Genomic DNA, 27,388 nt, shown 5'->3' with positions numbered 1-27,388 from the left:
CGTTATCGCGAAACGCGTTTACGCGATTCCGTTCCGTAGGCGAATAAACTTTCGCTCGACCGTGCAGTACCAACCGGTCGATCGTCGGTAATAAAGTCATCTTTCTGTGTAAACAGTATAGAAAGAAGAAATTGATATCGTTACATGGCGAAACTCACTTTGCGTCTTTTCCATATCGTCGGCAAGTTCCGTTTCCCCGACGTCCACCAAACTCCGGATGCTGAATACGCTCTTGGCGACCCGGGTTTTCTGAAGCTCGGATACACCCTCGGGTATTCTTCTCGGGGTCGTGCTCAGATCCATCGTTGTTCTCGATACGGACGATTCACTTGTCGAACGTTAATCGAGGGAAAAGAGGAGGTGCGTATACACGTCCTCTCACAGTACACGCGAATATCGTATCGTCCTTTCGTCGATTCGCATGGTATACAGCACGCAACTGCTATCTCGTACGATTCGTGCCGTATAATCGATGATTCGAACTGTTATCGTTCATGAATTCAATACGAACGTCGCGGAAATTTGACGATTCGTTTCCCCTAATCAAAGACTCGTCGATCGAAACGTACGATACGTTTCGTTTGCGGATATGGCCACAATTTTCGTTCGCGATACTCGATCTCGTTGTCGAGCGATACGGATCGGGCCGTTTACTCTTCTTATCTTTTTCAATGAAATATCAGATCCTTATCCGATGGATCGGCAACGAGCCGGTAATTTGATGTTTGTCCCTCGATTGCGCGACCACCTGACGCGATGCGATTCAGCGTCTCTTTTCAAGGTGTCCAACAATTCCATCCAGATGGATTTCGCGATCTTTCGAACGTGTACGTCTCGATTTCAATTTCCGCAAACCTGGTGCACTCGATTCCAAAGACGATAGGATCGTTGGCGGCGATTAGATCGACTCGATGCGCTCTAACAGTACGAATAATCTGGCCACGGAAAGCAGAATATCGGACGATGCTCGCTCGTAATCGATCCGATCGTTAAGTGTTGCGCGTATCATTGCAAACTAAAACGATCAACGAGCTATGTTGTCTCCTGCACTATGTTTGTATACCAACGTTCACGACGTTTGCTTTACCTGGAATCGTCAATGGTCTAAACCGAGTCTATCGAGCTGTTGCTGATGCCTCGATCTTTCTCTCGATCGTGCTTATCGTTCGCTCGAAGTCTTCGTCGGCGGCGAATTTACCGCAACCACTCTGCTTCCATCAATTGATCGAATTAACAGCTCGATCATCGATCGTTCCTTGTCTGGTACGCTCGATCACTACACACCGTCCCCTGCCCGCCCATTCGATCTCTCTACGGTTTCTCGAGTCGGCCTCGATCTCGCGATTAAACTCGCCGAGAAAGCGTACGTACGAACGATCCAACGAAACGTCACTTGTTCGCGTTCGAACGTTCGATTTCAGGATAGAATCCGCGAAAGAGTTACGATCACCAGTTGCACGAATCTCTTGCCTCAAGGACGATCGATGGTCGTTCGTCCGGTCGTTGAAGGAATCAAAGTTGACAGGTGACAGTTAATGGAGGGGAACAGGCGAGAATGTCGGGCGCGCGGTTCTACGCAGCCACGCGACGAGCGAACACGAGAAAGCAGAACCGGCCAGCACCGAGCACACGCGTATCGCGAACTCCTGTTCGGCAATGTTCGCGTTCGAGTTCCCTCCACCTCGAGGAGGTCGATCGTGTCCCAAGGTGGTACCACCTGGTAGAGGGGAAGGTGGAACACCGAGACCGCCCTTCTCGAACAAAATGGAGTTTTCTCGAGCTTTCAGCTCCGCCTATCGTGATCCACCCACGTCGTTTACAGCCTCGAACGACCTACGAGTCGCACCACGGATCGTCTTTCTCTTGTCTTAGGTTCGCTCGAATCCCTCCTCGAGCCCTGAGCGCGACACGACCGATCCAGATCGAGAGGCTGTTACTAAAAACCCTCGGAGGTTCCTGACGCTCGCCGTCAGTTTCGGTGGTTAACGGAGGCGAAAGGAGCGGATTTTCCAGGGAGGGAAGAAACGCCGACAGTTGGACATACGTAGACTTTTTTCGATTTATTTTTTATACACTGTATCCGTTAATCTTTAAATATATTACGTGCGGTGTATTTAGGTATCAATCGCAGGGCAAACGTTTGGTACGAATCGATCGACTCGGTGAACGCGATTATCACAACGGTGGGAGATTTTTCTAAAACACGTTTGGAGGAGTCTTCTATCGGTGGGATGATCGGTAATACTGTTGGCGATATGGCCTGCTCGATCGAGACGTTCCAAACGATGGCCAGTCGCGTCACAACGGCGCGTCCGTTTCTGAGAAACGCAAACGCCGTTCCAGCGAACGATACAATTCCGCAGCGATGCGTCGTTTGACGAATTCGCATATACCTATAAACGAGAGGTGCTGATCGAACGAATTAAACGTAAGGGTGAAATCGGGCTAAAGAGCGAGAAGAGGTAAGAGAAAGAGGGGGAAATCGAAAGAAGATTAGTAGAAAGTCCGGTACGGTGACGCAGCTGCGGTCCACGTACGTACTTTCGTATAGACGAGAGCGAATCGCGTCTAATTCCACTTGCAAGTTGACGCAGGAGATACGGACGTTCGATCAGACAGACAGAGCGGCGCGCGATCGTCGTGTCGTTTCGACCACGCATCGTACATCCAACGTACCTCGTCGAAGGATCTTCGACGTTTCGGTAGCGTTCTTCGTAGTTATTTCAGAAACGTTGTTTCTTTCCTGCAGAGATTCGTCCTCGATGAGAAATAGAAAGAAAAATTAACGTATATAACGTAGGGTATATCTTTGGCACAATAAATACGAATACACGGTACAATCTTCTACGGTAGATGTCTCGCCGATGAGTTCGGGAACGTTAACGAGCATTGAAACACCTCGACGAGACACCGAGGCGTAATCGCTTGACTCCTTACCAATCACGACGCATGAGATCCTTCGTATTCCTCTTACGCGATCATTTCTAAATAAAACGAAATAAAAAAAAAAAAATAAAAAGAAAAGAAGATTCTGAACGAACCTTGCGACGATATAGGAAATTACAGCTAACGATATTACGCTTAGCACCTAATGGGGTTTTATCGTTTCGGGAATTGTTATCAAATCGTGGCAGTATCCGAAATCGTTACTCCGACGATAAAGACAGCTCGATATCGAATACGCGCCGAAGATATATAAAAAAAAAGAGAAAGGGAAAGAAACGGTTAAGTGTCTCGCACTAGATAAAAGAAGGTTGCAACGCTTACGCTACACGTTGCCGTGAACACCTAGGCCTTAATTTTACATAAACGAACCAATTATATTTAATATACCAACGACTTGTTTAGTACTCGTTGCCGACAATCTATCTCGATCAGCCGACCGAGCTCGTTATCGATCGTCGATAGTATTGAGAACGCCCTAACTAACTTACCGCTCACGCAGAAACCTACTTAATCCGCAGTAGATCGCATATGTATCGTTTCAAGACTAAAAACCATGACCAAAAGCCCAGCTTTCTAGTATTCTGTTAGGTGGTGAACGAAATCGTTAATGTGTCGCGGAACAAACGAACCGAGTATCGCTCGATAAATAAAAATATATCGAATCTCTTGGAACGAGACGATTCGCGTAAATTTCTGTCGGTTTAACTCCGTTCTAAGCTACGCGAATTCATCCTCTGTTGCAAGTATATATATATATATATATACATACTTGGATTAATTGCGGAATAATTCGAATATCGATAGAATATCGACGGGTTCGTTTCGATCGAGTAGAAAACCGCGTTATCGTTCGTCGTGCGCTTTGATTTGATCGTTCCACGTTACGATATCGAAATGCCTCGTAATTACCAGCTATTTAGAAAGCACGGATATACAAACTCTGTTAATAGATATAGGAGACATTTTATTGGGAGTGAACCTGAACTGTGGAACAACGAAAAAAGTTCGCGCAACTGCGATCCTCTTCTGATAATCGTTGAAAAACAATCGTCTCGATCTAGATAATGCTTGGGCTGATATTAACGTATGATAAGTACGAAATATGAAAGCGCATTAGTTACACGCGCCTAGGAACTTTTTTCATTGCTTCGTGGCTTCGGAAAATCGAGCCCGAAAAAAGTGTCTCCGATATTTACTAACTCTTCGTATGACTGTTGCATTCGCGCGTCGTAGCCTATTCTTCGTGTAAAACTCCACTACGATTTTATATCCTAGTTTCCTGCTACTTTTTCGCTCTCTGGTACAAAGATACTTGTCTTGTCTTTCACATATAAAAGTTTCATAGTACAACTATATAATCGAGTGTCATGATTAATCGCAGTCTACCAGTTGCGTCCAATAGCCGCGTCATTGCATTTTTCTTTTGATTTGGAAAAAGTCGCTGGGTCGCGATCAGACGCGCGATTACCTGACGCGTACAATACGAGTATAAAAGTGTGGAGATTATCGGTCCCCTATGGCATTATTGTTCGATCGAGAAGTTGGACCAAGAAGCGCGGCGTTTCCTTCGGTTTTGTACGCGCTATGAAATCGCGTGCCTCGAGTATATAGAAACGCAGCACGATGCTGCTGTTGCTGCTGCTGCTGGGTCCATCCTTCCTTGATATACGTGCGGTAGATTGGAAAACGTGGCCGCCAGTCCGTTCCCGCTGTGGTCGACGATCTTTTTTCTTTTTTTCCTCGCCACATCGACTTTATATAGTCTGGCGCTAAGCGGATACGTGGTTCGGCACGTTCGACGATGACGTGGTCTGCAACGGGGACCGTGACTGATGGAACCTGAGCAATTCCGAGACCGTGACAGCCACGCGAACCACACCTCGACCTCCTTCCAGAACGTCGCTAGCGCAGCACACGAGATTCTGAAAATGACAAGCACGCGTGCGTTCTTCGTTAATCCAAGTCTATCGAGAGCCGGCATGAAATCGTCGCGTCTGAGGATAGTAGTTCAGGTGACGACCGTTCGTCATCATGCTCAAGCGATTATACCAAAAGAATATTTTATTATCAGTGGAAATAGTATTACAATCGTTATGATAGTCGTACAATCGGTGTTACAGAGTACGTCTCTCGAAAGTAAAACCGAGTATCGTTAGTAGCACTGTTGTTCGAGTGGCGAGACAAAGAGTTTCCCAACGATTGTTCTCCGGCACGCGAACTATGCGACACTGGGAAGCATAGAGACGCCGCGACTCGTGCTCGATTGTTCCAGGCCATCCAACCGATCGAGCTCGCACGAGCGCGCGCGTTTCATTCGCTTTCGCGCTATACAAATTATTCGAACGGAGAATCGAGCCAAATCCAGAGTCGTGTAAAAATTTGAACCGATAAGCAGAAAGTGATATTTGTTCGAATCGACTCGATTTCGCTGCGGCAACGTAGCCGCCTTTTCTTAGCGCGTGTGGCATAGAAACAAAACACGAGACACGCCGCCCACGTTCACCGTTCACGCGGCGAGGAGTGATCGTCGTTATCGCCCGACTATGCCCCATTGTGCGAGTAGAGTCGGAGAAGTAGAGAAGACACGAGCAATGGTCGTTTCGACGATTGTCCTTGTATCGCTGTGATCGTGAAATCGTTGGACGAACGTGCTGCTGGCAGTTCAATCAGATTCGATCGTACAAAAGTGGAAAAGTAGAGAGAGAGAGAGAGAGAGAGACAGAGAGAGTTAGAGAAAACGAACGCGTACCGTCTATCGATCATGCTGTGTATCGTCCAACGAGCACGAAGTGATTGTTCAAGCGTTCGACTCGATGGATGGACGCGATCGTTCGAAGGAACATGAATTAAATAATAAGAGAGGCCTTTCTTCCCTTTCCGATAATCGTACAAAAAAGCTTAAGCTTAAAAAACAACAAGATAAAAAATGAAGCACCGAGTTTTAAAGAGCGATCGTGATCTAAGCTCGTAATTTGCGACGAATTAGCTTACGTAGTACAATTTGAGAAACAAAAAAACGACCAAAGAGAAAAATAGTATCAACGTACCATATATCTGTGTCCATACAATACAGTATGATATAATATAATATAATAATAATAATATATATATATAATATATAATATAATATAATATAATATAATATAATTTATCTCTATATGTATATATACGCTCTCTTATTCTTTCTCTCTGTTCTTTACATAAATTATACAATTATACAAGCTAATGCAACGGAATGATCTTGTGTTCGGTCTCCTCATCGCTCGTCTTTTCTACTTGCGCCCATTTGCGAGCAGATAGAAGGACGCAGCCTCTTGTGGAAGCGACAACTAATCGTAAAAGAAGAAAACCACTGCGTCAGAGCGCAGAAGACGTCGTACAGAATAAAAGGTAAATTAAAGTGAAATAAACAGTCTTACGGTTGCGATTAATTCGATGTAATTACGTCCTGTCCGATCGTTACAAAAAAAAAAAATAAAAAGAATATAATACTGATGAGATCGTCGCCGTTCAACTCGATATCGTCGCGACTCTTCTTTAAGCTAGCTTCGTCGAAACGATTCCTATTTTCAAGCGATAAGATCTTTGGATGCATCTGGGAATTTTTGTTTAGCGAGCCTCACGGACAATTAACGCCCAAGCAGTCTACGAACGACAACGAAATCGATCGGAAGAGTAGTAGTGGAAGAGACAGCAGGAACGAAGAAAATTAAGTAACGAATTAAACGTTAAGTCACCCAGTGAGTACGAGACTTGTTGCGTATAACTTAGATGGGAACGAAGATTAAAATAAAAAAAAAAAAGAACAAGTCGAGCTGACTAGAACCGGAGATGAACTTAACGAACGATTAGAAGTACGTAATACCAGAGACTAGAAAATTCATAAACGTTCTACCGCCGACCGATGCTAGTTGCCCGAATTGAAACGAAATAAAACTTTACGATCAAAGAAACGCGGTATTCTGGAAGATGCAGCTCGCCTTGCGTTCTCAAAACTTAGCAACTCGTGTGTTCGTTCGTCGTGTCATAGAAACATCTCGCGAACACGCGATCTACGGTCAGTTGGAAACGCAGAAATTCCATACAAGAAGAGCCAACGCGTTATATCTAAAAAGAAGAAGAAGAGAAACAAATTTGTACGTCTCTACTTGTAAATAGACCGTCGTATTAGACCGTAGTAGAAACGATTGATTTCTCGTAAAAATTCCTTTGTGCGTTCTCGATCAGATAATCCTCGATACGTGTTTGAGGCCACGTGTTCATTCGTACCGTTTTATTCGACGTACTAGCAGCGATATAAAAGCATCTCGGAGAAACAGAGTCGCGCGACGCGTACTACACGGTTCGAGTGTCTGACGCGTTTGGCACTAATCTACCGCAATGTATTCGATTCGACGCGTCTGCGGAGCGACAACCGGAAGCAAAGACCTCCGGCAATCCGAAGACTCGATCTAAGCGACCCGCTCCTCCTTAAGTTCCTTAACGTAGACAATATAATACTTATCGTACGAATATATGTAGAATAAGTTAGACGCGTGTATATTCTAGACGATATACGTATTGTACGTCCGCTACGATACTTTTGTTTTCTTGTTACGTTAAACGCGTTTATATGAAAATATGGAGATTATCTTAGGTCTACGACCGAATTGCTTGGTCGGTGAGGTGTAAGTGCTCTCGTTTGCACGTCCCTCCCTCAACGAAAAGCCATGTTTACTTGCCTCGGTCGAGACGAAGAGAAAGAGAAAGAAGATTTATCGTTGCCGCGATCTCGTTGGGGAGGGACGCAATACTGCCCGTAACTCGTAAACGATAAAACAATGATCGAATGAGAAATTCCTTTCGAGTTCGAATGTGCGTTAAACCTACGTACCAAAATAGGAAATCTTTGAACTTAAAGAGATTTCTAGCACCTTGTTGCGAATCCTGTAGTACTCGAAGGCTACCTATCACAGACCCATCAATCCTGAAAGAGCCGTAGGCGATTTGTATTGGTCGAACGTTAAAAAAATACTACCATCCGAGGTATACACGAAAGTTCCTTCGTCTTTCTTCTCTTTGAACTTTGCCATTCTGGCGTGATTCTAGACACGTCACGGGTTCCAGACGATGCCGCAATACCAGTTGGGAGAATTCGATTCGCTTATTTCTCTGTTTTCCTTTGATTCGTTGATTCCGTCATCGAGAGAAATTATTTCGAACCCGAAGCTACCGACACCGATGGAAGATTTCTCGAACGAGTATTGCACACTGACACGCCGCTTCGAACACCGTCCCTTCGCGTAGCAAAATACTATTTTCTCAACAGATCCTGCTCGACGATAAATCTCATCGGTCGTTATGATCCAGCCATTCCAACGAACGATTCGTCTGTTCAAGGTACATACATACAAGGTACATACAGGCGATTCCATCTGATATGCGAGCGTCCAACAGCTTTGATTGCGCTCTTTGATTTTTTTTTTCTTTGTTTTTTTCATTTTTTACGTTCTATTCCATCGTAAAATGTTCGCGTTCAACGATCGGAACTCGAGAACAACGTTCTACGCTCGAGTCCCCGTCAAAGGCCTTATACCAAAACAGAAACGGTTAACTAACTTGCGCACTACGTAGCCGCTTCTACAACTAGGCGGACTAAATGTACGATCAAGCTGCCTTTCGATACTTAAGGGGCTACCGAATACTATTTCGTCGAAAGTTTTAAGCGTCTCTCTCGAGCCACAACGACGAAGGCAAACAAACGAACAACCTTGTCCAAGCTACAGCTGTGACGTAGTCGATGTAAATTAAATCCAATATACAAGCGAAAGCGCTCAGTTGCTTCTTAATTAGACCAACGATCGATCGCACACTGATTAAACGTCTCTACGCGGATAAAAAGTTTCGAGTGTCTCGATTCGATGGCGTTTCGTTTAAAACGAAGGCGATGAAAAACGAGAAGGAAAGTTAGAAGTAGCGAAACTACGTCGAGTTGGGGTAACGAGACATTTCTGACAACGGTAAATAGCTCTCGATACGTTTCTTTCGGGTATCGTACGTATCGTGCTTAAAATAAAATCGCAATTAAGATCGATGTCGGAAGGGGTGTGATAACTCTGCGCGACACTCGACCCCGTTCTTCGCCCGACAAAGCAAACGAAGGATAAAGAAAATAAAATTAGAAAAATATCATGCCGCTCTATGAGTACTAATTGGGGTAGAAGAAGTGGATAGAAGAGTGTCGTGCAGTAACTCGATCGAGCGACTCGACGGCTCGGCGAACGAACCGAAAAATTGCCGACAGAACGTTAACCAGAAAACTATAAGAAACCGTGTGTTTCCCGAGTCGTTGCACCGAACCAAGTCGCGTCGCGTGTCGATATATCGGAGTAATCCCAGAGTAATCTTCGATTGTGCTTTTCTCTTGCGAGCGTCGTTCGTTCCATCGTTTTGCACTCTGGCGTTCTCGTCTTGGTCGCTCTTTTTCTTTTTCTCTTTTTGTTTTGCGTTTAATCGGGAATGGGAAAGAGATAGAGCAGAACGAAGGTGGATAGGAATGTGGCAAAAAGCATCGCGGATAGAACGCGATCCTGAATCGTATGGGATGAACCTGCGGCCGATTCTTCGGTATCGTTCTCTCCTTCGTCACGGAAAAGGAGAAGAGCGGAGACGAGACGCGCCAGAGCCTCCAGCCCGTACGCGTCCATGTAACCCACGTCCATGATTGCGTCCGCGTCCATTAACACCTCCTGCAACACCAACAACGATACTACTCAGTCCCAGTCTCTACTACGTCGCTGGTCGTTCTGAACGTTCTCGTTTTGATACAGAACCCTGTCCACTTATCACTCTTACTTCTTCGAAGCGACACCTTCCTCGAAATCAACGATTCGAACCTTTTGCGAAAACTTGCCTCTTTCGGACGAACATTGCACGAAAATCGTTCGATTTAGGTGCTTCATCGAGAAAGTGAGCAATGCCAGACTTGGGTATCGTTTCATACGTATCGTTGCTACGACGAACGTACCCAATTCTGGTTCCTATCTCAAAAAGATACAAATGCGAATAGCTAGTTTGGAAGATAGTCGAAGAGCGCGGGCATAGTTCGGAATTTATGCCAGTCGAAGTGGTATCGTGGTTGTCGTTAAATCGTATCGAGAAGTGAAGATACTAAGACGAGACGCGTTCAAAGCGTTTTCCGATGAAGCGACGAGCGACACAAAAGCGAATACGAGTCTAGGCACATGCAACTAAAGCTTCTTTCTTGGTTTCTCTCCACTTCCTTCTTCCAACTCTTGCATTTTTTTTTTTTTTTTTTTTTTTTGTACTTTTGTGCTTTTGCGATTTGTGGAACGAGAAAGATTTTGAAAAAAGGACGAATCGTATACCCTCGTGACTGAATGAAAATCGGGGACTGACTAGTAGTTGTTGGAAATATCATGGACAAACGTACCGGCTGTTGTCGAAGCGTTAGTTACGACCTTGCCAAGAGGCGTTCGATCGACGATAGTACGGATGCCTATATTTCTTTCGATTTTGCGCTCGAACCGTTTCTCTTGTAACACTTTGGCCGTGCTTTCACGATAATAAGACACGAACGTGTTTGCAGGGCGTGTCGAGTACAATCGTCACGGAAAAAAATCGTTAGGTAATAAAAGAGGGAAACAAAAAATGATTTTGTTCCACGTAGAAGCATACAGTGGTTTAACGTGCGTTATACATGCCGCGGGACCATTAGCGAGAGATAAAGCGCGAGAATTCTCGAGAAGTTGTTTAATAAGAGGTATCGAGTGAGTAGCTTACCTCATCGACGCCTATCTTTCGACACGCCTCAAGAAAATTGTCGACGTTACGCCTGCATCTTGCCATTGTCAACTTGGGCTGCAAATTACGATACAATCGTTATTTTTCGATAATCTGAAAATCGTCGCGTCGATTAGACAGCCCGAGAACGCTTACCACAGCTGGCGAAGGAACGTGAATACTGGCAACAGACCGAGGTCTTACGTGATTTGCCAAGTGACAGAGTACAACTCCGTCTGTTAACGCCGGAGCAAGATCTTCCGGTAGAGCCATCTTCAACCGCGTTTCAATATGCTAAAAGGAAACTCAAACATTAGCCACTTGTTTGCTACAACAAATGACAAACGCGTGAAAGTCGATCCTTTCCGATACTCACGTTTCGGAGCTGCTCGATCAAGTCAGCTTCTTCCTTGGCACGTTCAAACTCCCTTCTCATGGTGAACGAATACTTCTCTGGCACGTTGCTGTTCCACGTAACCGATCGGGGAGACTTTGGACTTCCACCGTTTCTGCTGGGACTTTTGTTACCTAGCAGACATTATCCATATTCCATTTAATTGTGCATGACACCAGTCGTTCTATCTATTTGTCTCATTGCCTTTGTTCAATGGTTTTTTACCTTCTACGTAACCAACAGCTGTTTTGACTAGCCTAGGAGTGTGTCCCGGGCTGGTGTTGGAAGATAAAATGCTCGAAGATGTTTTAATTGGCGAATTAGGCTTCTTATACGGCTGCTCGAGGTACTTTCCGTTCTTATTGTTGTATTCGTTATTGCTACCGTTGATAATTGGCGTGTTCTGATAGTTGATGCGTGACGGAGTTACCTTCTGTACTGGTCTCTTGGTCGCGTTTTCCTCGTTGAAGATCTGTTTACCGACCATACCAAGTGCGTCTTTACTGCTAGCCAAGTCTGTCTCGTTGCTCTGCGATTCGTTGTCTGGCGGAGTGACTTGTTCCCGTGGCCTGTACACGCTAGGCCCTTCGTTTGCCCTTTGTTGTCTCAACGCCTCTTTATACTCTCTATAAATTCATCACGCGATATCATCGTGTGTCGTTGCTTCTTGACATCTGTTAGACGGTACAAACGCATACCTGTAAGTTTGAATGTGATTCAGCGGCCTTTTCTCATCTCCGTTCATTAAAGAGGTAGTAGCGTTCGAGATCGACGTTTGCAGCGGTTGCACGGATTGCGTGTTCGTTGAGACTGGCACCGCTTGATTCAGATGAGCGGATTCGAGGGGACTAAAAAAAACGCGGGAAGGCATCTGATGCTTCAGCTCGTCTATTAACCGGTAAAAATCACTACGCAAACACGTGATGCACAGTGGCAGTAACGGTGATTGGCTTATTAACAGCTCGCTTACCCGGGTGGCGTAATCGACGCGTGGTAGAGGCCAGAGGTCATCGGTCTTCTGACATCGGCTCCATTCTCCGAGGTGCTCCTCTCCAGTTTTCTCTTTTCCAACTGATCGTGCAGTATCATAGCCTGTAAATACGGTTTCGTGGAGAGAGAGAGAGAGAAAGAGAGAGAAAGAAAGAGAAGATAAATCTAAGTAGAGAGATTTGAGAAGGTAAGGTGAGCGCATTCCTAGCGCGCCACCTTGGATGCTACGCGCGTTAATCGCGAGCGACGCTGACGGCGAGTTCTTTCAATGGGTTAAGGTCATTCAACGAGGCTTGAACGACGGCCAAGCTCAGCTTGACAACACAGATATCATTTTCAAGGGGCGCGCGAATTCTATTCACTCGCTAAATATAGACGTTGTATCATACGCGCTCACACTTGGAGTAAGCCTAAACCCATTAGAAAAGCTTGGTCAAACAGGATACCGCACGGAAGCGACTGACGAAAGCGATTCGAAACCTACCTTGCCGAGCTCATCCTCGAGAGACGTGTGCTCACCAGGCGAGATGGTACTAGGAGTCGAGGTTCCGCTGCAGGATCCATTCACACCCGTCTCGTGCGGCAACGTGATCGAAAGGGGCGAGCATTCTTGACGCCACAGCCCTCGAATCTCGCCATCATGCACCTGCGCGCAAAAAGGTGTCCAGCAGGAGGTACTACGAGAAATCGTCGACCGTGTATACGTGCTTGCGTGCGTTTCAAAGTTTATTGTTTGCGTTCTTTCTACATGTTTGGACCAGTCAGAGTACAGGAGTGTGTGTATGTCAGGAAGGTCACGCTGAATCCAGATTGTTATCTACAGCGGGATTTACAAAGTTTCGTAGCCGAAAAACTTGTTATAGAGCCAGGCGAAGAAGAAGAACCGTAGAAATAGGAAGAGGGTGAGAAGAAGGACGAGGAAACTAACCGCGCTGTGAATTTCTTGAGACCAACGTTTGTCGACGCCGTCGCTGGTGCTATAGCCACTGTCGACGTTGTGCCGCCTGTGAGTTCTCGTGTCTAGAGTCGCGTGACCTCTAACATCCAAGGGTGTCCTTCTCGCGCGGCCGCCTCTGGCTCTCTCGTGTTTCGCCGCCTGTCTCTCCAAATATTTGAAGATGTGCGTTCGCCCGCGAATGCATAGCTGCGAAAACAAACGAAAATAGTCGGCTGGATAATTGGCCGATCTATAATTAGACGGCTCCATCTCGTTTGATTCAGAAGCTTATGCTCACCGAGGCAGGCGGCGAGGTCAAAGGATTATCGGACAGCCGGAAGTCGACCAGGCTCTTCATCTTTCTCATCTCGTTTGGAAGCACGGATATTCGATTGCCACTGATATCCAGCTTTACGAGTCTCAGGTACGTCAGTTCTGCGCAGAACGTTCGATTTCACGATCGTCAATTGCATCGGATGCAAGGTGAGACATGGCGAGTGGGGAATCGATAGAAGGGAAGAATTTTGACGCGCGCATTAAAGGGACGTTAGCCCGGTTCCCTCGGATAACTCGACAAAGCTCCTATCTGCGACGTGACGCGGGCGGAAGCATCCGTAAACAGGCGTTACCTACCTATAGGCAGGTGCACGATCATGTTACTCCTCAAATCTAAGGACCTAAGTCGCGCAAGATCACCCATCCTAGGGGGCAGGTTCGTGATTTCGTTGCAGCCGGCGTCGAGCTCCGCCAACGCCGACATTCTGCCCAATTCGTCCGGCAGAGACGCCAGTCTGTTGTGAGCGACCAATAACGTTTGCAGCGGTAGCCTGCATATCTCCCGAGGTAGAGACGTCAATTGATTGCGACTGCGAACAAAAACATCTCCGCTCGTTAATTCTAAGCCCGCATCACGGAGAATCAGAGGCCTCGTGACTTCCTGTCCTTACTGACCTAAGATCGAGGTAGTTGAGGGACTGCAGCATCACCACAGTCTCCGGTATTATTCTTATCGCATTGTGGTAGAGATGCAGCTTTTCGAGGAACAGAAATTCCGTCACTTCTTCCGGCAATTCGGCGAAACGGTTCTTCGAGAGATCTGTAACAGGAACGAAACAACGATATATTCGTCGCGTAACGCCTTCCGAATGATGTTCGCTACAGGGAAAGCATAATACTTCTTGAAGAGGCCTGTTTAATTGAGAGACATCGTCAGGATTCCCCGTAGCAACAGCTGTGCTCCGGTTAGGGTGATGCTTGGGTTCGTGGGGGGTTCTTATGAATGGGGTGCGACGGTCACGTGCGTGTACAGTCTCGAAACGTAGGAAAAGGATAAGGGTGGCTCAGCTGCTGTTGGCTTCGAGCCTCCTTTCTGATCAATAACCACGGCCTGTGTGTGTGCCTCCGTTTCCTCCGGGAGTTGGTTAGCCAACGGTTCGACTCGTCATTTTCCTTCGCGCCAGCTTTTCAAACCCTCTGGCTATCGATCGGACGCTTCATAGCGTCCGACGGCACTACCGGCATCTGATATTTTTCCCGAATCCTCGACACGAACCACGGTCCCTAGCCGTGGTGTCGAAAGTGGCCCGAGCGCGAGTGCTGAAACGTTAATTCGAGGAAATTTCATTCCGCTTTCTCGGAAATTCGATTTCGGCTATCCAGTTTACGCGATCGGAACGGAAATTGCCAATCGATCGTCAACAGGATACCCCAGTTCTCTTGCAAATACTCAGTTCGTTATCTTCTCATTTGCACGATTTGCAAGTCTTATTGCACGACGACTTATTACTTATCGAGGAACAGCCGCGTTTCCCTCGTGCACGCCCACGACCGTAATAGGAACGAGTCCATGGGGTGAAAAGCAAAGCCTGGAACCATTGGTGCACGGTCGATCGCATAATCGTCGAGCAAGGGCGTCGGCCCGTTGGTGTTGGTGCGATGCAGACGAAAATAGCAAACCCCTATTCTGTCTCTGTGCCATCGCCATAACTCTCTGCCAATGAAACTAAACAATTTTTAGCAGAGCGTCGTCTGCGTGATTCTATTTACTTTCCACGAGGAATGACAGAAACCGTTCTCGCCTAACGTTTGATAAGAAATCGATTCCTAAACGAATCCTCTACAACCGGCTTCGTAACGAGCGCGAACGATTCGTCGAAAGTTAATTGCTATAGAAGTAGTAATAGGGAACATATAGTGGCACATATAGGGTGTTTCACGAAGGGGTCGATGCACCAGGCGATTCCAAGGGCCAAGGTCGAGGTCCGGCCAACCCAGGGATCGATACCACGCACATAGATTTGCGTGACGCTGTACAAAGTTGCTAGACTGTCATTCGCCAACGGATGGGCGTGGCCCTGTTGTCCATGTTGCTTGTTTTTACGATAAAAACAATTACGCGGATAAGCGGCGTTTAACCAGGCTGCCAAGTCTGCCTCTTCCGACCTGCTAATAATACGACACCGACGCGGCGGAATATGAAGTCCGAGCGATCGAAGTGTTTGCATTTTTATCGCACGACTCGCTTGCTTATGCATACGCACAAGACAATAACGCCGGAAAGACGGTTCACGCAATCGTAAAGGGTTGGACGTATATGCGACGTAACGTACGAGTAGAAAGCGTCCGCCAAGTAATTTCTACGATAATCCGCGTGCTAAGACGAGAGACGCTGACGACCGATGATAAAAATAATTTTCCTAGGAAAAAATGGAACGCTTATCTTCGTGCAATTAGAGCTATCGCATTTTTATAGATTAATACACTTTTTTAAACGATTAAAATACTTAATAATTAAGAACGCTATATATGGTTGATTAACTTAATAATTGCAAAGATAAAAATTCCGAAATCGCAACGAGTTTACTCGTTCCAGCCTTGATTAATCGTTCGAACATGTTATCGGAGCGAAAAACTTTCGCGTGTCACGAACGAGATAACTCCTCGCAAAACGTTCAATGTTTTAAGAATTTTTGCCTTCTTGGCTCAAAACCACCATAATCATTGTACGTTTTACATAAATTTACGAGAGCGGAGAGCGAGTGGCGGCGTTGCTTGGGCGTGCCGCGTCACGAAACGCCGGCTCCTATCGCCGATACAAAACACAGGGTCAACGACCATAGGCAAAAATTGCCTCGTGCGTTAATTAAACTACGGAACAGCTGGAGACGCAGAGAAAATAGTAAATCGTTCGGTAGTGGCAACCTTGAACGATTCCTTCGCTATTCAGCGAGAGATCGACAATATAATATGCACGAAGGCCAATATGGTCGACGTACAACAAGCTAGCGTGTTCGTGGGAAGAGACGCGGATAAAACGCAGGAGAAAATACTCTAACGACGTTAAGTTATCCTTCTCGGAGTATATGGGGTTATAAGAGCTAGCATAAGGGCTGCCGTGAAACCGTGGAAACAGAGGGTTGCCGGATCGATAACGCCCCCATAGCAGATATCGTCCAGGGGGTTGGCTGTACGAAGAGCGCAAGGTGTCCCATGAGCGGCATGCTACCCTCTTTCCGAGCTTTTCTGCTGGAAAATAAAATCATTCGAGGCGAGGCGAACTCCTCGCTAACCAATGATCGGTAACGACGTTAGAAGTTCGCTAACGAGCCACATGGTCCGAGGGCTCGAAACCGATTTAATTCCACTCCAGATACATTATTAAACGGTAACGCGCTTAACGATCAATTCTACGTAAAAGCGTGATTAACGCTCAACGCGGAACGTACTATTGCTTCTTCGCGACGATTCGAGAGATAGCGCGTTCTCGATCGATCGATTCGAGAGTTGTCGATCGCAGCATGCGCCAGGTAATTGCTTTCCAGCGTAATTCCTGAAGTGTCACGTCGAGGACACGGGAAGAGAAAAAGGCAAGAGAAGGACGAAGAGGAACACCAAGAGCGAAGGGAAAGGGAGGAAATTCTGGTGGCGAAGTCGTGCATAGACTGGGAACGCTCGCTCGGTGCTCCCTTCGCCCTTGAACCATCGTCGTTACTGAAGAGATCGCGTCAAAAGCGAAAAGAGAAAAGCGCGGAGAAGCCACGGAGGAAGCAGGCGAGAAAGGACGTATGCCTCCGTTGCTTTTGTAAGAGACCGACACGCCACTTCCGGCGACGAGGACGCGAGTGCGAACACGACTCGCATACTCGATCAAACTCAAAGCGGACGGAACCGAACAACTTCGAGCACACTGGATGGAACACGGGTGAAACATCGATAGACGTGAAACGATCGATCGCTCGAAATTTATTGTTCGATCGGTCAGTCAGTGACAGTAACCAATGCGCTATCTCGAGAAGTCTCATAGAATTTAGATGAACTTTTGATGGTCGGTCGCCACGACGCGACGCAAGGTCCCACGTTGCGAGGACCGGACTTTTGCATTTAAACTAGTAGGACGAGTCCGTCGAGCATCTGGTAGTTGGTGATTCGACGTTGCATGAATTATACTCGAACGTGGGGAAAGATCCGAGAGAGAGAAGGTAAAATAAAGAAGGTAGTATCGCGCAGCCGGTTTCCATACTCCTGCCGACTGACCGTGGCAGGCAATGCGTGCCGAACAGTGCGTCGCATTGTGTATGCTACGTGTTCGAGCGTGCCGGTACGCGTGCACGCCTTCGTGTACACGCGTGTACGCTAAAGCGAGCCGTATGCGACGAATCATGCTGCGCGAACGGAATACGCGTCTCTTACCATCTATTGCTACTGATATTTATTTATTCATTTATATACGCATAGGCGGAGATGCGAGAGAATGACGAGAACAAATATCAGGCGCGTTAATTTAACATTTTTCTATGCGTGTAATTCAAGGCGAGAGCGTGAACAATTGATTCGTCGTTGCGCGCTTTCACGAGGGTGTAAAAACTTCTTTCGCCCGTCGAAACGAGAGTTCGCTTCCCTTTCTTCATCGGCAACGGCGGCGCTTCAATTATTGCAGCATCGTGGAAGAGCAGCAACAGCACCAGCATCGCCCCTAAAGCACCGTTCGCTTTCTTTCTCGCTGCCTACGAAAAGCTTCGCTCTTCTCGTGGGTTTCTCTTCGTTCCTTTTCTCGTTTACCCAACCTCTTTTACCTCGTTTTCAGTGCAACGAGCGCGAACCGAGTTTTCAGGTTGCACCGACTCCGCCATCCTTGACCTAAAAACTAATACCCGAGATGAAAAGAACCGAGAGCGACCTGGAACACAGGGAAAACTAGTCGAAAGCTGCACGGGGTGTAACAAGACCACGCTCGATAACGCGTCGAAATATCGCGTTACACCGGTACGACCAACGTTTCGTTCGAACGGAGCATTTTTTTTCAATGACCTCTCGCTGCTATCGGATGGCAGTTTGCCGTCTCTCTATCGTATTGAGAGAACGCGATATCTTTACCAACGATTCGAGGCTGTTTAGCATTTGCGATCACGAGCCGTTGGTTGAAAACGCTAAACTTAGGCTGCGATCATCCGTAGACGGCAACGCGGTGGCACGGAAATCGAAAGCGTTCGAAAAATCTACGGTTGTTCGCGATGACTGGAAAGGGCCCGGTTCGATCGTACCGCAAGTCCCTTTGTTCGTAACCATGCTGCGTAACCACAAAACAAAGCCCTCCACGCAGGTACGTCGTTATCCCCCCAGAAACTAAACCGAAGGACGCACTCTCGTCGAGGTATCCTTTGTTCGATGTCATCGCTGATAAATCAACGGCACTTTCTCCGTTGGCGACGTATCAGCGACGGTAAATATCGCGGCGATCGAGATGGAACGTTCGAGCAAAGGGCCAAGGTTTAAGTCTCTCTGATGACTCGGAGCAAAACAAGCCGCGTTTGGGACTGCTCGTTAACGACGAGTCGGTTAATTTAACCTCGGATAACGAGATCGAGGAGAAACGCCAGCCTTGTAGATTTGTTTCCACGCGAATTATTCGGCCGGCTCTGAACCCGGTATCTCCTAATTGAAGCCACGGACGATGCTGCATGGATACAGATTCGGTTAGCCTTAATCGCGTGACGACCTACTAATTATCCACGCCCGCGATTCCCCAGCTCCGTGCGTCGCTTGCCCGGAACCAGAGAAAGGTACGCTCTTCTATGGCCAGAGATCTATCGCGCTTTATCTTTTCGATCTTCGATACGCATTCGCGTTTCGAGTCCACCGACAACGTTATCCCATACGATAATTCACTTGAAAAATATTTTGTAAAGCGCATACCAGCGTGCATTTTGGAGCGTTGAGTAATCGGCCAAATCTACCCACTTATCTTTGTTCGATGGCCTGATTGTACGTCGTAAACGTCACGCTGTTTACCCTTGAATACATTTTAACGACCAGCTCATCGGGAATGAAACGACTTAATGGGAACCGAAGTGTTCTTAGCTACGAGCATCGACTTTCCTCGAGGTTCTTCCAAACGGAAATGAGGAAAAGCGAACAGAGGTCGAGCGTTATTTGAAGAAGCGAATTCTACGAATAGCCGAAAGCAGCGCGTTTGTGGTCGAAACGATAGAAAAAAGTAGCTTTGATCTTTGGAACGGTAGTTTTCGGGTTACCGCGAGTTTAGAGCCGATGGTTGGCATTAGTGGAATCGGTAACGAACGCTACCCTATCTGTTCTCCACCTTTTGCCCGCCAGCGGAGCGGAAGGCTGCGAAAGCGATGAAAAAGCGATGAAAATCCGATGCATTAGCAAAATCAAAGAGATTAAAGCAGTTGGCGAGCGACAGACAAACTCTCGGGGTTCGCCGTGCCGCGAGCGAGCGAATAGACGGTAAGGAAAAATTCAGGAGAGGAGCAGGAATGGATTAGGGTTGCGTCGAGGGATTCAAGGCTGTGCGACAGGTACAAAAAGCGATCGTACGGAGCCGGTTCAAAGATTCGGGTTTAAAGAGAAAAGAGACAGTCTCTTGTCACGTTGGCGGCCAGAGAGCCGGCAAAAAACTCGTGATATGCAAACAAAGCCGTGCGCGAGATTTACTCGCTCGTTCAACGGTGGAAAATCGTTTCGCGAACAAAGCGCGGGAAGTAAAAAAATTCCAGTCGTCTGGCGCAGATATAAAGTGTCGCGAGAAGAGAACCGCGTAAACGTTGTCGCGTCTTTCATGAAAAAAATATAAAACGCTGTTCCGACGATCGTTTGCAAAGCGCGACGCGACGCAACGCGACTCCGCTGCAGAAATTCGCGCGTTTTCACGAAGGATGGTGCAATGCGAAATAAAAGAGCGAGTCGGAATGTAGGACACTCGCGAATAGAAGTGACACGGAAGAAAAATTTCAAACAGACGAACCGTGTCATTTTCATTAAATCGCTCGACTGGAGGTGGATTTCGCTACAAACCGCGTTTACACGCCTCGTTCAATAATCGTAGCGTCATTCTCGTTAAAAAATTAACGCCGAGCCACGAGACAAATTGCGTGTCGCGTCGAACGATGTCGTATCGACGCATGCTCGATTCGATCGATATCGACCCTCTACGTGGAAGAAGAGATTCGACGCCTCGACCTCGTCGGATCATCTTGTACCGAAGCTTCGGGCGGCAGCTTATCGTACGACGACCCAAGAATAACATGATTACATTCATTAGCCATCTATAACGTTAGCCCGAGCAATACAACAGAGTCCGAACCATAACCATAACAGTATTTCATACCGTTTCATTTCAACCCGTGCCACGTAAGAAGCGTGTATGGACTGACAAACGAGATTACCTAGAACGATAATTAGAGGCCGTCCCTTTCTTCTACCTGTCTTGACTATCGATACCTGCGCCGCGACGAACTGCTTTCCAAGAAGGTACGTGTTCTTCGTACCGAATCGTGGTCTGTACAAAAATTTTGCGTAAACGCAACGGTTTCGTTCGTCACGCTTCCTGGCAAAAGATCGAGGGAGAAGGGTTTCCTCTTATCCGCAATGCGGCTAGAATTTATCGACGGACAAAACACGAGTAGACACAACCACGCCAAGTTAAGTTGGCGGCCGGTCGATCGACCCGCCTATCTTCCTTTCTCATCGAAACGGACTTAAGCGTTTTACCGCGTTTGCGGTTGTTGCACCAGGCCAGGAAACGCTTCCGTCTCTTGCCAACGTCGAGACGAGGATTTCTGGATAGTTTAAAATTCTAGAGAATCCACGAGGCAAACGAGGCCGTCTTCGTATTTTAAAGAGCGAGGAGATGAACGATTGTGACCCGGTTTTTTAAAGCAGCTTTGAGTCGGATGTGCATTCGTGTTTAGAAATCATGGATGCAGGGATCGGGCAAACACGGTACGGCAAACATCTTTCACTCGAGTTACCCGATACAGCGAGCTCTTCAGCGGTATATACTAGCAGTTCGTGGGCATTTTCTAATATCGCTTCGCCCTTGTATCGTGAAAGTTTGCAGGGCACTCGTCGGTGCTCGTCTCGACGCCGATTATCTTTTGTAACCGACGCTGGCGAGGGCTGCTACTACCGTGATATCTCGCGCGTATCAGCGAATTTCGACCCGTTTCAGGGTTGACCCAGTTCGAGAACTCGCGGAACGCGAAACGCAACGGCGGCAACCCGATCGCACAGTTGCAGAGGTCATGACCGTGAATATCTCTCTCGAATTTCAACGCTTGTAGAACGGGATGGAGAATCGTGTTGTAACGCAGAGTCGGGTAACAATTTACACGTTTTGATTGAAAACGATACCTCGTACCACTGTCTTTTATAATAAAAATCTCTTCGTTGCGTAGACTAAATAGAAACATAGAGAGAGACATTAATATCCAATACTCGACTCAAAATACCAAAGTTTTAAAGTCTAAACGTCGCTTTTACGAAGATTCTTTTAAGGAACGGCGCGGATAACGACAGTCAAGTAACAAGGTACTACTGTAATTGATTAAAAATACGGAGTGGGTTCGCAAGTACGCTAGGACGGCCCTGCGATACTGCTAATTATAACTCGGCAGCGAAACCACCGCGTTGGCTTGCACGCGCGATACGCGCGAGATCGGTGCATATACCGTAGATATACCGTAAGCCGGTGCATATTAGCAACGGGTCGCAAAATGGGCAAAGCGCCGCTGAAAACGCCGGGTTTTCAAAGACACTGCTACCGCTCTTGACTAGCGGCGGTTTCACGCGCGACTACTTTCGTCCGCCCCTTTCTTCTATACCCGCGAACCACGTTCGTCGACGCTAATTAGCGAGCCGGCTTCTAACTCAAGGTGTTTAATTAATGTGTCTTTTAACGACGAGCCGTTGCTCGAAAGTTAACGCGAAAGCTATTGCCTAGCCGTGACACACATCGATTGCCCGTTTAAACGGTATTCGACGAGCGCTGAGAAATGTCGCCGCTCGTTGGCTCGCGGAAGAACGACGAACCAGGAAGCAGTAGTTTGCGGTATTTATTAAGAGCGTGCTGGCACTCGGGCGAAAGACAAACAGGGCGTATCTCGGGGGCACACGAGATACAAGACACCCGGTATCGGAAACATTCATCGCGTACTCTCGAAACGTGCGCGATATCATGGATAGGTGTGAGTACCGGCGCGGGCGTGTAATGTGCCGACACGCTCCTTCTACACAGTACTTAGAAGTTGAGTTCAAACTTCAGCAGCATGTAGTACTCGTTGAAACGCACAAGACAGCCTCGATAAACGTGGATCCAAATATCGTTAGTTTCAGAGTTTCAATAGATATGCCGCGTGCAAACACGTATTAAGTGTGTTTCGCGTTTGCCAAAAGATCGTCGGCGCTCTCGTTCGCGTCCGACATTCGTCAAGCGCCAAGTAGATGTTTGCCGCGCTTTGGATAAACGAATAAAGTCGTGTGCAACGTCGAAACGCGCGAACATTATGCGTTCGAGCACTTGAAGCGCGTGCGCTCGGAACGCGTACTCGACTTGTTTGAAAAAAAACGCTGGCAGCACTTTGTCTTTACTACTGCTCGCTGCGTGAACTGTAGATCTAAAGTTTCGAGGTCCTCTTGAGACGCGTGCCAGCCCATTCTCGGAAAGCTTCGGTTGCGAAATAGTCGTTCTCCGGTGATCGTTCGCCAGTAGTGCTACTGTTAGGTAGTGGTTCGACGAAAAGGGACGGGGAACGAAGCGACTTCTCCGCCCTTAGATGGTTGGCGAGAACTCAAGAGACTTCGTCTTCGAGGAGTGCTCCTTTGGCAAAGAGACAAGAGCGCGAGATAACCGAGCACCCCGATGCTATATGGCGATGCAAACGATGTAACGCGTTATGGAGTATCGACCTGTTGGCACCCCTGCCTCTGCAGCTGCGGTGCGTCTCTATCTTTAGCTCGGACCGGCCCATCGTATGGGACTCTTCCATAACCATGGTGGCTGCTCCTTTTCCCTTTCTCTCTCTCACTCTCTCACTCTCTCTCTCTCTCTCTCTTTCTCTTTCCTAACGTGCTTGTCTGCATACAGCGCGCGCATCATTCTTTGCTCCTGTAAAGACGCCACTCCGCACCCTACTGTCCTTCCATCGTGAAATACCGGGCGAGAAATACGTTTGACAAAGAGGAAGGAACTAGTGTCTCGTCCCTCTTTGAAGTGCTGGTTGCAACGAATCAATCGAAATCTCTGTCTCGAGTCATCGTGACGTCTCCGAGACTAAATTAGCCTGGAGCGATTCGAGAAGAAAACGCTTTCGATTCGCTAGACCGGTTCTCGCCGAGAGACACCTGTCGCGAACTCGACCGCGCTCGAAGAGAGACGAGCGGCTCGGCACAAAATGGGAAACAGAGAAGGGAAACGGTAAGAAGCCAGGTAAGAGAAAGACAAGAAATAATCGTGCCACCATTCGATCGGTGCAGTTATCCCGAATTCCTTCCTTTCTTTTCGTTAATCACGGTGCACCTCCATCCATTCGAGCACCTGCTCTCCCTGAAAATCATCGGCCGAGAGATACGCGTCCAGGACGATGAAAAATAATTAGATGTAATTGCATGTTACATGCGCGTTGCAGCTCCGTTCGGGCTCTTACGGTTAGGGTTAAGAAATCGACGATGCGAAACGCAGCGAATATCTCGGGGAGTATTATTTCGAAAGTACCCACACGCGAAGTAGCGCCGACTCGGAGAGTATACGGTTGAGTTAACGCATTGGAATGTCGAACAGAGAGGCAAGGGTTCGCGGGAATAAAAAAAAAGGATCCCGCCCTTTTTCTTCCTTTTCTATTCCTCGAAGAAAGCGCGCAGTGCACCGTGACATAATCGATAAGAAGCTTTTTCCGCAGCGAGACTGTATCGCGATCTCTCTATTTGCCTATCCGCCTGGTCTCGTCGTTGATACGACAACCGGTTTCCGTGTTTTCGCCGTTTCGTCTCAACGAAGCTGAACACGCCGGAATCCATGATTACGCGGCAAGTAAAGTCATTAACGGAGTCGATGTTGAATCGACCGCGAGGAAACAATTTGTTCGAAGTAGTAATCACCTTGCTGGCTCTCTCTATGGCTGTCTGTTCGCGCATCCAACTCGTTTCCTTTTGCTCTTTTCTCCTAGAGCGGAGCACCGTGTGCGGCGTGTGCTGTGTTTGCTTTTACTGGTTCGCGTATGCGCCACGGACAATGGATCGGCTTTTCCTTCGATAGCCGGCGACATATCAAACCCACGGGTTTCTCCGGTGAATGGGGACCGCAGGGCCTACCGTTTGTGATACTCCGTTCTAGAAATCGTTGTAACATATAGCCGGAGGCTGTGCGTAATTTTCCTTGCCGTCGGATGCATTTATATTAGTTTTAGCAATGGCTGACATAGATTCGAACAACGTAGGACACGGTTCATCGAATCCCTCGTCGCGACACGAACTGACCTGGGGTCCTTAATGAAGTTACGTCCCCTTCTGTCATCGTACGGAATATCTCGTCGTAAGACGGCCTCGACACGAACCGTTCGGTTCGATAATACCTCGGTGAAACTGTAACGGGTATGAAAGTTCCCTTCCATTGGACGATCGTCCCTCGAGCATCAAAGAACACCGAACGAAATTGCCTCGTTCCCTTCGTTCGGTGAAAAATTACCATCGAAAACCGATAAGCCCCACTCGGTGCTACTGGCAAAGCCCGTGCAACGACGAGGCGCCACGATTATCATTTGTTCCTTCGCAACAGCAGAATAATCACGACACGGTCTTGATTAAAACACGCATCAGTGACGCCAGGCGAATTTTCCTTTTGCGAAACTCATCGTTTGCATCCCAATGGGTTTGGAAACTAATGAGAACGCTTTTCTTAGAGAAGCAATTTTTCACCCGAAGGAATTTCGTAAACGAATATTAAACTCTGTTGACTGTCGCCAAGAAATAATTTGGGTCGATGCTACATCGACGGAAATGAAATACGTTTATATCAAAGTAGTATATGCGAAAAGTATGAACGATTGAAATCCACGTCGAATTTCATTTTCTTGCAAGTTGGTAAATTTTGTAATCTGTATCGTCGTTGATTCGCGATCGTCTCGCGTGATTGTATATACATATTTCTATATATACTTTCTATTTGTTGCCATTGTCGTCGAATGTAATATACGCGTACGACGAACGATATGATGAAGCTGACTTACCCTCGAAAGGTGTAATCCTCGCTGATAAGGATATCTCTGTGTCGCATATTTTTTCCACACCGAATACCTGTATCGGTCGTGGAAACATTATCACGGTTAAACGCAAACATTCCTAGCGGCGAGTAATCGTGTTATCTTCCGATTTACGTCGCGAGTCATATTTAGAATCGAATCGGGGTCAGGGGGATCGATCGATTTCTATATTTGCAAAAGTATCCTCCAGGCGACGCGAAACTCACGATCCTTGGTCGTTAACAACAATATTGATAGTCTGAAAAGTTGGAGTATATACTCTTATGCTTCTGCGCACGTAACTCCTCGTGGTGTGCCGGTGATATCAACGAATATCGAATGCACGATTATCGCGGTAACAGGAAACATCGGGTGTGTCGCGATAACGTCTCATCGCGAACTTTTTACTTATGCACAATCTTGTACGATGCATTTGTTTAATCGGTTGTTTTCTAAAAGGAATATCAGGATTTATGGAAACTTGTCATTCACAGGAGCTGTCGGCGTCCAAAAACGACGTCTGATATAAATCATAACCTACCGCGGTGATGCATTTATATTAGATAAAGCTACATGTGTCTCTTCAGCAAGTAAGATGAAATGAATTTACCTGAATGAATGAATATGCAGATACCTCGCCCCTTTTTCGTGTTTCTAACTTGTACACTTACTTCTTTTATCAGTCGAAGATTAAAACGATGATATCAACGCTACGAAATCGTAATCACGGTGCATTGCACCGTCAATACAGATGCATTTGTATTATGTAACACTATTTCACGTTAGTCATTAGACTAGAGAATTACGAAAAGACTACTATATCGTTCTCCAAAAGACGCTGTCTATGCGCGTTCTTCTGTTTTCTCTTTCCAAGCTAATATGTAGGATTAAATTGTTTCAAGCCTGTTTTCTGAGAAATAACGAATGAAAAATGATACATAAAGCTCTGCAGTTGAATAAAACATCCAATTGTAATGTGGAAAGTGTATGCGTTGGCAGGGTAACATTCGGCGACACATACGTGCCGGAGTGTGATATAAACACGAGAGTTCGAGGTTAACTCTGGCAGAATGTACAACTTTTATCGAATCAGACGCAAAACATTTACTAATATGTCTTCATCTTCTTTCTAGTTGTTATAAACCAGAACAACATTAGGAAACAAATTTTTTTAAGATAGTTCCTACAACATAGTAAAAACACTTCGGTTCGAAAATATTTGTAGTATCTTTTCATAGAGCGTACATTTTATTTTTGGGTTTATATTTATCTTCGTGCAAACGTCAGTTTCAATAAAGAAAGGAAAATTGATGATAGAGCAAAATGCTGAAAAAAACTCACCGGCAATAACCGTATCCTGAAGATTATACTTGCTAGAACCCGTTTTCCCAACTTTTGGAAAGTCCTTAAGTTTTCGTCCGCTAAGCTTGAGTTCACCGCTCAAGTGTGCTTCCTCCAAGATTCGCTCGAGACTTCTGGTGAGCTGCTTTTGTATGTGGCCGCTCATGTTCGACGCGACCATCGCCATATTACATTTTTCGGGCACGTATACGCGAAAGCACGGTAGTGAATATCTTCTCTGGCGTACCAGCCACTCGTCTTTTAAACGGCGAGGCAAGATGGTCCAAAAACTCGACACCCACCAACTTCTCCCGATACTTGCTCCTGCACTACTGATCACAGCTTAGCAAAGCGCATGGATGCAAACGATTCAAGCGCCCTCGTTTAGACGCCATCTTAAGAGGAACATTCAAGATACACCATTCGATTTCGTTCGAGAATCGCAATTGCAATCGATTTTTTAAA

General features: G+C 46.8%; 2 protein-coding genes across 4 annotated transcripts in view; both read right to left on the bottom strand.

The window, feature by feature from the left end:
* Positions 1-1,698, bottom strand: part of LOC126869551 (homeobox protein aristaless-like) — a 62,672-nt gene extending 60,974 nt beyond the window's left edge. Inside the window, exon 1 of one of the 2 annotated variants that reach the window (XM_050626234.1) lies at positions 159-1,698. In XM_050626234.1, the coding sequence (XP_050482191.1) occupies positions 159-303 (145 nt within the window). In that variant the 5' untranslated portion in view covers positions 304-1,698. The remainder of the gene's footprint in view (positions 1-158) is intronic. The other variant, XM_050626233.1, reaches the window with a different exon arrangement.
* A 343-nt stretch (positions 1,699-2,041) lies between these two features.
* Positions 2,042-27,283, bottom strand: LOC126869548 (leucine-rich repeat and calponin homology domain-containing protein). 2 transcript variants are annotated; one of them, XM_050626228.1, is made up of 13 exons: positions 26,924-27,282; positions 14,001-14,145; positions 13,683-13,915; positions 13,348-13,484; positions 13,041-13,256; positions 12,597-12,758; positions 12,093-12,214; positions 11,821-11,970; positions 11,348-11,748; positions 11,105-11,256; positions 10,885-11,022; positions 10,729-10,806; positions 2,042-4,868 (listed from the first exon to the last, which is right to left on the bottom strand). In XM_050626228.1, the coding sequence occupies exons 1-13, from the start codon at positions 27,108-27,110 to the stop codon at positions 4,716-4,718; spliced, it is 2,274 nt and encodes a 757-aa protein (XP_050482185.1). In that variant the 5' UTR covers positions 27,111-27,282; the 3' UTR covers positions 2,042-4,715. The 2 variants fall into 2 exon arrangements, with proteins under 2 accessions (XP_050482185.1, XP_050482184.1); XM_050626227.1 differs by lacking the exon at positions 2,042-4,868 and adding an exon at positions 4,990-9,674 and having other exon boundaries at positions 26,924-27,283.
* Between the last annotated feature and the right edge of the window lie 105 nt (positions 27,284-27,388).

Source organism: Bombus huntii, chromosome 9, assembly GCF_024542735.1.
Source record: "Bombus huntii isolate Logan2020A chromosome 9, iyBomHunt1.1, whole genome shotgun sequence".
Classification (NCBI taxonomy): Eukaryota; Metazoa; Arthropoda; class Insecta; order Hymenoptera; family Apidae; genus Bombus; species Bombus huntii.
The sequence above is the reverse complement of the archived record's forward strand: the minus strand, read 5'-3'. Positions and strand labels throughout refer to the sequence as shown.

What these genes read in the sequence shown, in the direction of transcription:
- LOC126869548 (XM_050626227.1), bottom strand. Translation starts at nt 27,110, where the DNA reads ATGGCGATGGTCGCGTCGAACATGAGCGGCCACATACAAAAGCAGCTC. An exon ending in AATCACATTCAAACTTACAG is followed by an intron (nt 11,749 to 11,820) that starts GTATGCGTTTGT and finishes ATGAATTTATAG; the next exon opens with AGAGTATAAAGAGGCGTTGA. An exon ending in AGCTGTTGGTTACGTAGAAG is followed by an intron (nt 11,257 to 11,347) that starts GTAAAAAACCAT and finishes AATGTCTGCTAG; the next exon opens with GTAACAAAAGTCCCAGCAGA.